Below are 15,201 nucleotides of genomic sequence, written 5' to 3' on the forward strand. Positions count from 1 at the left end.
CGAAAGCAAAAACACTTTATTTGGCCTTCCGAAAGTAGATGCATTTAGGAATCTTTAAGATTACTTACAACAGAACAGCAATGCATTTTATGGACGTTTCGTGAACGTCCATAAAATGAATGAGGAGGAAACCTAGGAGAGGAGGTAATTCTGACTTTGCTATGACAATCTGGCGCTTCAGAATCAGCTACTGTTTTGTTATTAGTTGAAGTATTTGCTATTGACTGTTCAAATGCGGAGTTTTGCACATCGTGTGTGTGTGTGCGCGTGAGCGAGCGAGTGAGTGAGAGAGAGAGAGAGAGAGCGCGTGAGAGAGTGAGAGAGAGAGCGAGAGCGTGCGAGAGACTCTGTTCTCCTTTCGGGCTCTGTCTTTACATTTATTTTGAAAGATGAAGCTCGCGATTATGGTAAGGGGCGTTACATTTCCGACAAGTGCTTGCGGTGTTCAGCCAATCATAATGCACTGGGTCAGCTGGCCAATCAGAGCAGACTGCGCTTGTCGGAAGGAGGGACTTTGTAGAAAACGAAGCGTTTGAGAGAGGCGGGGCATAGAGGACCTACAATAATGTACAGTATTTGAAAAATAATGTGTTTTTTGAACATTAAAGCATGTCAACATATTCTGTTACACCAAATACACAAAATAATGATCTTTAAAAAAGCATCATATGACCCCTTTAAGGTAATTTATACTGGTGGCTTGAAGGAATTAGATAAGATTTGTAAGCAGATATAAAGTCTTGGTAAAGAATTATCTACAACATAAAGATGACAGCCAGAATTATTGTGGCTGCAGTACAGCATCAGATAATACTTTTTGGTACTTCATGTACCAATATATTTACATGGTACTTCAGAGAATATCATGGCATCGAGAAATGCATGTGACCACATTGTGTTTGTAGTGTAAATGCGAATTTGTCCTCATATGCTGCAGACAACAGTAAAAGGCCGCCTACTCAGCTGTCAATCAAGCATTGTGCTAAAACAAGGTTCATTTCATACTCGACTAAAATAACTGAGCAAGTCTGTGGCGAGATATATTCAGAGAAGGAGTGTATATTTTTTTTCTCTGCTTTTTGCACGTTATCAACATACATTTGCAACATATATGAGATGCAGTAAGTGATGCATGCAGTCGTTAATCCTGTGATTACAAACGGTCACAGGAAACACATTTTAACTAGTGATGCAGAGAAATTTCGGGAACCAAAAATATTTGGACAAAACTGCCAAAAATTTGATTTTAGGTTTCGCGGAAATAGTTTTAGGGGGCTGAAATCATTAAGTTAGCTAGATTTTAAGACTGACTATCAGCATCTATTTCGTGGAAAACACAGATAAGCTACAAGACGTAAACATGTTAGTAGTATGTACACATTTCACCACGACCAAAATGAAGCTAGAGTAGCAAAACTTAAGCTCCGTTCACACTACAAGCGACAAAGCAACACGATCCCATTCATTTCAATGGAGAGCTGCCGATTTCCGGCGACACAAGCAACAGCGGGCGTTGGCGACGGATGGGGCGTGTCCAAGTTGAATCCTTCAACTTTGTGCAAATGAACAGTGGCTTTCGGGAGCGACAGCCAATAGGAAAGAAGACGGCAGAGCTCATGTGATCGTTCTCCTCTCAGCTGTAGATAAACATACACAATGGAAAAAATGTAGGCTCTGTTTCTCATTAATTTTTGTTTATATGTACGGATTTAATTCATATTTATATTATATTTAGTCTTTTGCCTCCAAAATGTTTGTATTTAGCGGCAAGCAATCTGATTCGCTGTCAAGGCAACCAGTAGTGAGAACGCCCACTAGCAACCCCATCGCCAGCCCGAACAAAGTCGCTGCTAGTGTGAACGCAGCTTTAATCAGCTAAAATATGGCGAGGTTGTTTGTTGCTGAAAAACTTGATTACAGCTGGTTTATCACCTGTGAACAAGACACCCTGAACAATATACTGAGTTAAATTACTCAATTGACCCTCGCAAAGACCCCCCAGCACCCACCCCCCTTAGTTACTGTTGCTATGTCCAACAAGCCATGGCGCACTCACATCATGCATCATGCTCTCATACAGTGAAAAATGCATTGCAGAGCAAAGAGGACACTGACAGACAAGACAGAGCAGGTTACTTTTGGTATGAAACAGAGTGTCAGCTTTCAAATTTTGTCTTTTTGTTAAAAAAAATCTAATAAATAGCATTTTGTGGCTCTTTAATGTGTCGTGACAGATTACTGTAGTGCCTCAGTTCAAGCGGCATGTGAACAGATCGTCTTTTCATATTTATTTTAAGCACAAAATAAACATGAATGAACATCAGAAGGTATCTTGTTTCAACCGTGGAAAGACGTCAATACACACCATTTTTCAAGTTCAAGTCCATCGACGTTAATCTACTCTCCTGACTGGTTTGTTTGTCGGACAAAATGGCAGATTCGGCAATATGATTGGTCAGATCTGTCAATCAAGCTCCCAGCGAAGGGTCAATTACTCAAATTTAATTACCGAAATGTTATTATTGGTTTTCACCTAAATGAAAACTTTTGGTGTTTTAAAAAAAGGCCACTAATGACATTTATTATATTTAGTGATGCACTGATTTTTTTTTCACATAAACACTGAATAAAATTTTAACTTAGCCCAAAAATTGAAACCAAAAATTAATAATCAATTAAGAAAATGTATGTATTTTGTTCTAGTTGACTAACGGCCTTCCTGAGGTAAATGCAAAAGTGAAAGAATGATTGACAAAAAAATAACTAAAATTAACAAACTGTTCTAGCCAAAACCGAAAATTAATTTTTGGTCAAATATTTTGGGTTGCTGATATTTCAATGCATGCAATACTAATAGTAACAAACCATGTCTTTTATGTCAATAAATACCAATGACAGACGCACAGTGCAAAAATTCTCTTGCACACACAGACATCGAATTCCCTTGGTAACAAATTCCCCCCATTCTCTCTCCCCCGCAGGGGTGTTAAATTGGTTCTGCGATGAGCATCAGGTGGCTAAGAATCAAGATCAGCTGAGGCTACAGGCCCCCGAAGAAAGATCTCACATGCAACTACCACTTTAGATAGCAAGGGATAGGAAAGCAAGCATGAAAGAATAAAAAACTGGCTTTGTGGACAGAGAAAGATGACAGAAGCATGGAAATGAATACAGGAGAGGAAACCAGAGCCTGAGAAAGAAGCAGAATGCAACAAGCTTTATGTTAACTTGTGCTTCTCCAAACATGCCCTGCGGGGACTATTTTCCAGCTGCAAGTGATGTTACCCTCCTCGCGCTCCCTTGCTTTTTTCCCCTCCCTTCATTACAAAGTGAATATGTTTGCTTATGCCCGCTGGATTTCAGACTCTCTCTACGGTTGTTTGACAAGCTTCACTGCCAAAACTTCAGAGGCTCCTTACTGATGACAGGGCACTGTCACATTTCCAGACTATTGCAACTAAGAATTCACCCTGGCATGGTTACGACATTGCCCAACTCTTTTTGATGCACTATATATGAGAAACATACTTCAAATGTGTGACGAAACAACCCTAACCAATTACCTGCACTGATCAATGGTGGCACCAATGCCACTACTCAAAATACAACCTATTTACTACCTAGGTGTCCAGTCCTGTTCCTGGAGGTCCACCATCCTGCAGCGCTCAGCTCCAACCCTAATTAAACACACCGTAACTAGCTAATCAAGGTCGTCAGGATTACTGTAACCCTCCAGGCAGGTGTGTTGGAGGAGGTTGGAGCTAAACTCTGCAGGAAGGAGGCCCTCTGGGAGCAGGATGGAGCCGTGACATACAGCTAAATATACCTGCAGCTCATGCAACATGAGTGGTACATCCAAGGAAATTCACTTAAGCATTCAGATTCACTCTGAAGCAACAGCATAGCTAAATAATTTAGTTGTCAGGTGAGTAAACATAATGCAACAACAATTAATAAGAAAAACAGGTAACACTTTACTTAGAGCCTTTATGTATAATGCATTATTAAAGTAGTTTTAATGCATGAATTATGCCTTGATATGCACCTTATAATGCATTGTACATTCTCATGAATAATTGTAACCGCAGTTAATAAATTATAAAACTTATCAATTCATTGTTACACTATGCATTTTCAATTATTTACGGCAAGATATAATGTATTACAATGCACATTCTGAATAATTATAATGTGTTATACCCTTTAATAACCCATTATAATGCATTAAACATAAAAGCTTTAACTAAAGTATAACCGAAAAACATTAATGGATATTGTTATTCTTAACTAATTCTAAAACTATTACATCATTTTTTGGTAACTGAAATAGAGCTGAAATAAAATTAAAATATTAATAGTGAAAGAACCTGCAGCTTTTGGTAATAATAAAAAAAAAACTGAAATAAAATAAAATAATAAAATAAAATATAACATAATATATGTATAATGATTGTACCTTCAGATAATGCTAAATGAAAGATATAACAAAGGAAATGCACTAAACCATTTAGATTCACTGCAAAACAACAAGATATCGAAATAATTTAGTTTTTAGGTGACTAAACACCATGCAAACCATAAAGAAATGACAAAACCAGTGTTGTTAAGCTCAACAAATACTAAAACTAAGTAGTTAAACTAAGTTGTAACTAAAAAAGTTAATTTGTGGTAATTGAAAGTAAAACTGAAATAAAATAATAATAGATTACAAATATGATAAAGTCATTATAAATTATAGAAACTGGTCATTATATTATTTAACAGTGTTTTATATTAATCATAAATACTGATTTGTAGCACAAAGTATCATTTAATGTTTAATGCACTTTGTTATTCTTCTAGTTATTCACCTATAGTGGGTAATGAATCGGCCAAAAAAAATTAAAAAAAATTATAATAAAAATAAAACCTTGACAGCTAATTGAAAAAAATAGATCTAAGTTCTAAAACTACTAAAACGGAAATAAAAATAATTTAAAGTTAAAAAGAATTTAAAAAAATGACAAAAGCACATGACAAAATTACATAAATGAAAATTAAAAATATCTAAATAAAAGCTAATTCAAAATATTAATGTATACAAAAAATGACAGCAGCAGCTTTAGTGACGCTTTTGACGCCTGACGGCACGGCCAGGGTGATAAGTCAAAGTGTCGAGTGTGTGTGTGTGTGCGCAAGTGTGTGTGCATGTGAGTGTTCACTTGAGGAAATCACATTATACTGCACAAAATGATAATATGCTTGGCCCAGCTGAACTTGTGCAGCTAAACTGATGGTGTGTTTTCAAATGTCAGCATAAATTTGCAAATTAAAAATGCTAAGCCATCAGCAGTCACTGTTAACACCATGTGCGTGTGTCTCGGCGTAGATGTGCTTGTGAGCATTTTTCTGTCTTCTGAGAGACGTAGGCCTGCAGTAGATTTGGACGATTTGATCTGGGTTTCTGTTTGTAGATTTGCAAATTACTAGACGAGCAAGAAGCAAATAGGGCCTGTTTACATGGATGTGTTTATGTGCAAGTGTGAATGTGTGTACTTGGGTGTGCGTCTGATTTATTTGAGTAATTAATCTCACTTTCACACCTACAAATACACACTTTGGCTCATCTCCAATAGCTAGGTCAGAGTCTGGTCAAAGTTTTGACCGGTCATCGGTAACTGCACTCACCTTACAAAGCACAGCCAGTGCTTTCACTCCACGAACAAGTTGTAATTCCAAACACTCGCTGGCAGCATAGTTTCGTGTTTGGATATAAACATCACACGACCCGACCGAACAGCCTTGGGTGACCTAATACAGTACAGTCTTTAACAGGGAGTTATTTTGACTAGGTGTCAAGTGCCCTTAAAATAAATGGCTGCGGCAATCTCTTGGAGCCAGGGAGTGTTCCATTCCACACATTGTCCATGCAGCGATGAGAACAGCGAGAACTCTAGCCTGGATTCAGAGCTAAATGCCATCCAAAAAGACAGCATGTTACACTCTAGTCACCTGTACAATATTATGATATGACCTCAAAACACGTTCAACATGTTGGCATGAACATGAATGCATGAAATGTAAATTAATGCATTTTGAATTTTGCATTTCTGACGTAGTAAACTTGCTCGGTTGCTCACCTGGTAGAGCCTTGCACTGCATTGCACCCGTGAAACACAAGCTTGATTCTACAAGTCAAAGACGAGCCACTGGACATTTCACTTTGTAAGTGTCACAAAACAAGCAACATAATATCACTTTGCAGAAATGGTGCTACAAGGCACATTTTTCAAATGAGCCAGAGTTAAATAAAAACAATGTATAGTAACGTTTATTTGTGCATCTGTCAGTCATCATTGAATTACATTGTAGCCTATATGTTTTGAAACTACAGAGCTTTGATCACAAAACTAAGCATTTAAATATCATCTTACCGAGGCATATTATTAGGAGAGATAGAGTGACAACTGAGATTTATAGGCATTTTATGTAAGTAGACTGCTATGCTGTTATAAAGATCTTACTGATTCACAAGCTAATAGAATTTCAGCACTTTTCAGCCATATAAATGTCAACATCTTCACCAAAACGGCATATTTTTTGCTTAGTTTGGGCCTCTGAATAAAATGTAGGTGCTTTTTTTAACTCTGTATTCTCTCTCTAACATAATGATCTGCTACCATCACTGTACCACCATAGTACTTTTTTGCAAGCACAATAGCTACAATATTTGTCACAGCAGCCTGATACCAAAGTATCTCCCACGGATTGTCTTTTTAATAGTCTGTAAGTATGCTATAAAGTGCTATCTAACTTGATTTTGCTTTTAAATTGCTTGATTTTTTACTGTTTTGAACAAACGTCGTGAATAGTGATACGTACTCGAGTAAAAAAAAAAACATTTACGGAATACAAGCAGCTCAATACAAATGTAGCAGCCCTACACTTTCAACCAGTGCCTAAAAGAGCAAAATCTATTTGACTCAAAACATGGTTTTACATGTCTGAGTGCTTCTAACCTCCCCACGGCCCTGTTCCCGAGAGAGGGGCTGCTGGTGACAGGCTGACCGCGCTGTCAGGCCCTCTCCCTGGGGCAGAGCGAGCTGCCTATCGGCCCCCACCTCCAGAGATCCATTTTAGCCTCTGAGATGGCCTTGATAACTAGGGCTGAACTGCCACTGAAAGGCATAAGCCGTCACGTCACACGAAATCTCTAGGCTGCGTTTCCCTGCCTGCTGCAATCGCTCACTCTCATCTGCCTGCCGGCTTGCCCCACACGGCCCTGCAATAATGGAACATCATGTACAAAATGTCAGGAAAGCGTAAGACATGAAATAATGAATCATAATCATGAAAAAAGCTTCATGTCACGTGTGTTAAAGCCGCCTGTTTGCTGTGCATATATGTTATGATATACAGGTATATGATATATCCAAATATACAGTATGTAAGCCTGTTTGATGATGCTTTTGTAGCTGTTTTTTCTTTTCTTTTTTTCATGTTACGCCCGTTTCATATTTGATATGTAAATTTCTAAGGCCTCTAAATTATCAGCATGATCAAAACATTTCTGAAACCCTTTTGTACGCAATCTGTTACATGCCTTCTGTCGTCTGATTGATAGTCCATACAGTTTTTAGCAACTTTGTAAAGTATAATTCTAAAAAAAAGTCTATCTTCAGGTTGTGGCTCTTGTGACTTTTTGCTGTGAAATCTTTAATGATTTTTATTGAGTAAACATAGTGATCGTTTTCATAATGTTAGTCATATTTTAAGATGAACACTTACTGGACTGAAGCAACTTTGATTTACTTGATTATCCAGGCTTTATCAGGCTTTTGAGGAATGTTTGTTTGTTTATACATCTCTCAGTCATCATTTTATTGCACAGCATTATATGTTTTGGCGTTACATATCTCACTAAGACATATTATTAAAATATAAAGAGTGACAAATTATATTTATATGCATTTTATGTAAGTAGTCTGTTTTACTGTTATAAAGATCTCTTTGTTTAGCCTAACAAGCTACAAGCTTTAGACCATATAAATGTCAGAATATCCACCAAATTGCAAATTTTTCCTCAGTTTGGGTATCTGAATAAAACATCTGTAAATAAAACAAATAAAAAATAGTTTTTTCCTCCTTGAGTATGAGTTTCCTATTCTCACTATATCATACAATATGAGCAATAAAAGCAATCTATCAAACATGATACTCAACAAAAGATGCAAATTTCTTTTTTTTATATTTTGTCTAGTGCTGTCAAACGATTAATCGCATCCAAAATAAAAGTTTTTGTTTACATATGATATATGTGTGTGTACTGTATAATATATATATATATATATTTTTTTTTTATACATGTATTTACGTGTATATATTTATATTCATATAATTTATATCATATATAAATATATTTAATATATAAACGTAACATATTTTTCTTAAATATGTACATGCATGTGTCTGTATTTTTATACACATAATAAATATACACAGTACGCACACATATATTATGCAAACAAAAACTTTTATTTGACAGCACTAATTTTGTCTAATGGGTCAATACAATTTATATTTAAAAAAAAACATATTTTATATGTCAGAGCAGGCTTTGAAGGGTTAAACATAGTTTTTTTTTACTGTTTTTATGATGTATAAATACAAATCAAAGAATGAAATTAAGGCAAAACTGTTAAAAAAAAACTATTAAAATGGCCAGACCCTAAACCAGCACAGGCGGTTCCATGTGTGGCCTGCTTGTTGTGTGACATCACAGGACTCGCCAGGCCACCCATTAACTATACTGCAGTCAGACAGGTTAAGAAAACATTGCCAGGGGTTTGAATGAGTGCAGCGGGAGGAAGAAAAAGTCCTGCCAACTAGCTTTATGCAAGAGCTGGCCATTCATTAACCTGTCTTCACGCTGCTCTTGGGCACTGCACTGACCCACATAGGCCAGTATTGGAAATGCATATACAATACACACATTCATCACTATTGACACCTCATGTCCCATTTCACTGAACTAGGATCAGTTGCTTTAGCACATTGTGCTTAAACTGAAACTTTAAATTGGGGTCTACCATAGCAGTCTAAAATATTCTATATCTATAAGAATTTCAAAATGCTTCATGAGCAGTAATGCATGTACATTATTGCCATGTTAATTAACATGCGCCCACACACAGTATTATTTTTGCCACTCGTAATTGTGGGCCCTATAAAATCATGCTCCCACCACATGGTCTAGGTAAGTGTTTCACACAGTCCTTCAAGAATTCCCTATCACAACATGACACAAACCCCCAAATTGTGCGACAGACCCTGCACTATATTTGCCAGCACTCAGAGCAATGCGGCACTATCATTTCTCTTCTCTATCTGCCCAGATAAGACGTAATGAACTAGCCAGGGCTGCTTTGTTTCAGCCACCTCATTTCTTTTCCTCTGGACTTTGCATTCTCTGTCAGTGACGAAGAAGCGCCAGTGCAACAGGTTTAAAGTTTTACCTCTTCCCTTTTTCAACATGGCAGGAGCAAGCCGGTTAAAAGTGGACCCACTAGATCAAGGTGAGGATGCAGACTAGTTGTATAATAAACTAGAACAGCACTGGTTCGTTCAGTAGAGTTCAATGAATCCCTGAGTTCATTTTGACTGAGTTGTCCATTGGGAAACGGAACTATTACCACCACAGAGTTTAGAAGTAAAAATACCATTCATTTTCTCCATAGTGGAATTGATTTTAAACGATAATTAAAAGCCATTAAAGAAGACTCTTAAAAATAAAGGTGCTTCACGATGCCATAGAAGAACCTTTTTGTCTAAATGGTTCCATAAAGAACCTTTAACATCTGAAGAACCTTTCTGTTTCACAAAAGCTTCTTTGGGGCGAAAGAAGGTTCTTCAGATTATAAAAAGGTAAGAAAGAGATGGTTCTTTAAAGAATCTTTGACTGAATGGTCCTTTGTGGAACCAAAAATGGTTCTTCTATGGCATCGCTTGAAGAACCTTTTGAAGCACCTTTATTTGTGAGTTATGAGGCTTCTAATCAATGACATATGCTTTGGTTGAAGCCTCAGTCAGCCTGATTTCAACTTATTTTTAAACTGATAATGTTTAACAGCAAAAAACTACCCATGTTTCTGCAGAGAAATCTCCACCAATCAGAAAATTGTGCCAGTGACTGACCGTAGAGTCAGTTTCTTTATGCTCTCAAACTACTTCAATATTTTTATGCAAACTATGTAGAGTCATATTTCTCAATTTTTATATTTTTCATTGTCATTCGCAATAACTCCTGGGATTGTATTTTTTTTTTTTCCTCGTTAAAGCCATAGAGTGCACAGTCTTGTCTTTTTGTCTGATTTCCTTCAAATCAAAGTTTGTAATGTCGTGATTCACTTCAGAGCTGGTCGGTTTGATTTAATGCTGATAAATCTTAAATTAATACTGAAGAAGAAAAAATGAAGGGGAGAAATACGTCTGGAAGGCCGCTGAAAAAGTGAACAGAGACTGTTGCTCTGTATTATTACTGACCATTTCTCCGGAACATCAGGAGGAAAGTGCATACAAACAGCCATAAATTACAGCCCAAGATTGTAGAAAAAGGTACAAACACTGACCTTAAGTACTGGACAAAGGTCGGGTGCTTATCATAATACCTCACCCCAATTATCAGACAGCATGGATAAATGCTAATTCCCAAAGAGTAAAGCTCTGTTATTAACTAATAAACTGCACTGACTGACTATCCCAGCTTGTGAAGAATTCCTCACTCGCGCAATAAACTGCATATCTAATTTTACAATATACAAGCATGCACAATCAGATAAGAAAACATCGCATGACCCTCTTTACCTCAAACAGGTTCGATGCTTCATTGCCGTACTGACTGGAAATTATTTCTGATTGGTCGCTGTACCACTTGAGTCCTCCCAGAAAAATATCTGCATCGAGGTCACTGACATCCAGCTCAGAGAGGTCAAGCTCAGGCAGGTCAGGGCAAAGGGGCTGGTCTTCACCAACCAAGGCAGCACACTGAAAGAGAGAGGAGATGGTTGAGCACATATTTGCCAAGATGTTAGACATCTTCATTCAGTGTTTGTGAAGAAATTATTCCTTCAGTTTCTCAAAAAGCCATAAATGGCATCATAACTATTCAGTTCAGTTATGATGACATGTAATGTAGGGGTCTGTTTGATAGTAGAATTGATCAAATGGAATTCACCATGTTTTACCATTTGTTAACATTTACTTTGCATCATCTATGTGATCTCAAACACAAACGGCATCAACTGTTAACGGTGGGATCAACAGATTAAATAATTTAATGTTGGTCAGGCTTCACACCTTGTTTATGGACAGCAGTCGCCATATAAACATGTTACTGGAATAAGCTTACAAACCCATTTATTCAATGCAAACAAAAGGCCTGCGCATTCTAATAATGACAAAGAAAATCAAATGTGAGATTAAAAAAAAGCCACAGCTTTACTGAAAAAAGGCAAAATAAGGCAAACATCTCAAATCTATTTATTTTTCACTGCTTTTAGTGGTTTTTTTAAAACCAAAGTCCATTTTCCCCCCAGTGCTTTTCTTTTTTTGTTTGTTTTTAATCTACACTCTAAAAATGCTGGGTTGTTTCAACCCAACTTTGGGTCAAATTTGGACTAACCCAACTTTTAGGTTAAAAATTTAATGTAAAAATGAAACCCAACGGTTGGGTCCATATTTGACCCAAAGTTGGGTTGAAACAACCCAGCATTTTTTAGAGTGTAATAATAAGTAAAACTTGGCAAATTATGCTTTGTCAGGTTTTACAACACTATGCATCATAATATTTAACAAAATGCTTAGTTTCTTAAAGCAACGCAGACATGTTTTCATTATCTCTAATAAATCTGACATACTACAATCTAAAAAATGCTGGGTTAAATACAACCCAGTGCTGGGTAAAATAGGGGCAAACCCAGCAATTGGGCTGTTTTGATCCAGCGGTTTGATTAAATGTTTAACCCAACCTTCAGGGTAGTAACCCAACCGCTGGATCAAAACAACCCGATTGCTGGGTTTGTCCCTATTTTACCCAGCACTGTGTTGTATTTAACCCAGCATTTTTTTAGAGTGTATAATGTTATATTATGTCAGCTTTATTAGAGATAATGAAAACATGTCATTTTTAAATGAAACATTTGGCACTATGGCATCTGGGGCAGTTTGGTATTCAAGATGGGATGATTTTTTAAAAAGGGATATGAAGTTACTCCCAATTTTTTCCTTGAGCAGAACTATGTGAAGGCTAAAATGAACTATGAGAAATACTGAAAGCAAAACATTATATTTCCAAAAAACAACTATGGAAATAAAACACTTTCCACACTTAATTCTATCGGTTTAGCGGTTTATAAGCAAAACTTTGACAAATTAGTCCAAAGCATTCACCAACATATCTCAAATCTCTGCACCTGTCCATTTGCTCAGTGTGTGATTGATGTAACCAATAACTCTTCCTCTATTGGATTCATAGGGAGTGTGACTTTGCTATATTCTGTAATTGAGACCTGTGTGACTAGCATGCAAATGCTACTCCTTTCACTGCTAAATTTAGTACTAATTTAGGATGCATTGTTACAAATTAAGGCAACACTTTATTTCGATAGTCCACTTTAGACATTCTATTAACAGAAAGTAACTTTGCAACTACTTGTCAACTAGCAGCTAGTAGAGTATTAGTAGACTGTCTGCTTAATGTCTTCTAACACTTTCTTTGTCAACTTATTCTACTAACCCTAAACCTACCCTAACAGTCTACTCTGAGAGTTAGTAGACATGTAGTTGCAAATTAATGAGAATTAGTTGACATGTAGTTACAAAGTTACGTATAGTTAGTAGAATGTCAAAAGTGGACTATTGAAATAAAGTGTAACCCAAATTAAACATACTAACAACCAAATGAAGTGAACTTAAATCTAACCAAACTGCATATTCTTCAGCTGTGTACATACTAGCAGCATTTAGGAAACCACAACAACATAACCAACCAGAAAACAAACAATGATGTGATTGGCTGAGGCAGGGGAGGGGCGGCCCGTCGTGGGGAAGAGCGCCACAGCCACGCCCTCTAGTAGGTCAGATACTGTACTTCATATCACTGAGTATGTTGTGAGTAAAACAGAGGCCAACAGCAGCTCGCGGAGAGACTGTGCGCACATGTGTATAGAGTTTTGACAAACGGCGGAGGGTGCTGTAGGGTGATGCATTTTGTGAAAAGGTGATACAGAAAACAGTCAAATGTTTATTTTGTACAAATATTGTTTGAAATGCGTTACGGTCAGTGCGCGTTGATACCGCTCCCCGAATCCTATTACTCTGCTCTTTTCTCGGTACTACTGACAGACATTTCACAAGTAGCCTAATCTTTTTTTTTTTTTTTTAAGTGAGACTTTGCTCGATGGCAGCACGATACAGTTCGTGCCGAAGAATCTCGCACGTCAAACTTGATCACCGGTGTCTGATTTAGTCCGTAGTTTTTCTGTCACAGATTTATGGACGCCGGCAAAGCGGTTACATCCAATGGTGAGCAAATGATAAAATCACATGCCTCAAAATGCCTCTGCCTCGGCATCTTGTTGAAAGCCTTCTCCCTTTTCCTCTCAAAATACGGACACGCTTAATAACGAGCACATGCAGAGAGAGAGAGAGAGAGAGAGAGAGAGAGAGAGAGAGCGGGGGCACCTGGAAATGGAAATTAGAATTTCTAACCGAGCAGCAATTTGCTGATTGTGTTTAGATGGATTTATGCCCCGACTGAGACGCTCAACTAACCTCTGAGCATGAATATAGGCTAACAATAACGCAACGTGCATACCTTGCAACACAGACAGGTGCATATACAGCGCAGCGATAGGCTATATTTCTATATAGTGAGTAAAAGTTTCAGCTGAACATGCTGGAAGCACTGCTTTATGAATATCTGAAATGGTTAAAACTGCAATAAACCACGACGCGACTAGATAGATAGATAGACTGACTGCACTGATAATGTAGGCTATGGTAATAATACAAGTGCGCCGTTATTGTCCATATCTTACATTCCGCCGAGTGAACATGCCAAACACGTTTAAACAAACCTAAAATGTCCCGAATTGCAATGATTCGCACTATAAACGATAAACGTCGTGCACAGCTATGCAATCGTTATTGATGTATTGCAGTGGAGCAACGCTTAACCTTGCGATGAGGTCTTGCTAAACAACAAGTAAACGAGGTTCAGCAGCTTTTCTTGGCTGAACCTCGATTTTACAGCACATACTGTCCAATAATAAATCCAGCACGCGCTCCGCATGCATGCAAATATAGCCTTCTGTATCTGTGTTCTAATAGGAAAGTTTCAGTGTGCAATACCTGACGCGAGAACATATTAGTAATTCCAGCACATCGGCAGTGGCACTATAGGCTCTCACTGAAGCAGATACCTGTCTCATCATCACCTGCGTTACAGCGAGCGAGCGCACTCCATCCACGGGCATGTCAACACGATTCCCCACGACAAGAAGACTGTCACTGTTCAACTCCGACACAGCTTGAGAACAACCGCATGCTATCACCAGATAAATCATTGCACATACAATTTCTGCCAAACAAATTAGACTTTATCACAACCCGGTGTATTCCCGTGCATTCAGAGCCCCCGTGTCTCTCGCGCATCTTACAGGATCGGTCGACTTCACATAACGGGAACTACGAGCGAAGCCAGTCTTGGACGTTTCCTGCGATCCGTCTCCTTAAAAAAATGTGCTCCAGCCCTGGAAAATGAAGTTGCACATCAGTTCTCACCTCTAGTTCTCTCCACACCGAATCCTGATTACACCTGTCCCACGCCATCCAGCCCTGAATGACGGCACGAAAAAATAAAAAAGAAATCACGGGCAAAAGAGAAAATCCACTCGTTCCCTCGCGCCCCTCACTGACAATGAACCGAGGGCACCTGTCTTACAACTGCTTTCCATCACATGACAAAGCTATTAAAAGTAGGCAGGGGAGTGACTCCCCTTCGCTGTTACTCACCAATGACGTGCTGTAAGGAAAGGCGGAGTTTGGCACGCGCATAGTAAATCTTCCCCAACTATAAAACCACGCGCTCCTCTCAACATATGCCTCTAGTAGCGGCTAGGGTTGGGAACCAAGAACCAGTGCTGTTTTTATAAATATTACCGG

General features: G+C 38.0%; 1 protein-coding gene across 4 annotated transcripts in view; it reads right to left on the minus strand.

Moving 5' to 3' along the window:
- Positions 1–15,012, minus strand: part of LOC107601164 (peroxisome proliferator-activated receptor gamma coactivator 1-alpha-like) — a 43,903-nt gene extending 28,891 nt beyond the window's left edge. For 3 of the 4 annotated variants that reach the window (XM_016293225.1, XM_016293222.1, XM_016293221.1), the window contains exons 1-2: positions 14,821–15,012; positions 10,843–11,022 (exon numbers count right to left, since the gene is read on the minus strand). In XM_016293225.1, coding sequence (XP_016148711.1) covers positions 10,843–11,022; positions 14,821–14,868 — 228 coding nt within the window. In that variant the 5' untranslated portion in view covers positions 14,869–15,012. The remainder of the gene's footprint in view (positions 1–10,842; positions 11,023–14,820) is intronic. The other variant, XM_016293224.1, reaches the window with a different exon arrangement.
- Positions 15,013–15,201: the final 189 nt, after the last annotated feature.

Source organism: Sinocyclocheilus grahami, unplaced genomic scaffold, assembly GCF_001515645.1.
Source record: "Sinocyclocheilus grahami isolate Dianchi unplaced genomic scaffold, SAMN03320097.WGS_v1.1 scaffold300.1, whole genome shotgun sequence".
Taxonomy (NCBI): Eukaryota; Metazoa; Chordata; class Actinopteri; order Cypriniformes; family Cyprinidae; genus Sinocyclocheilus; species Sinocyclocheilus grahami.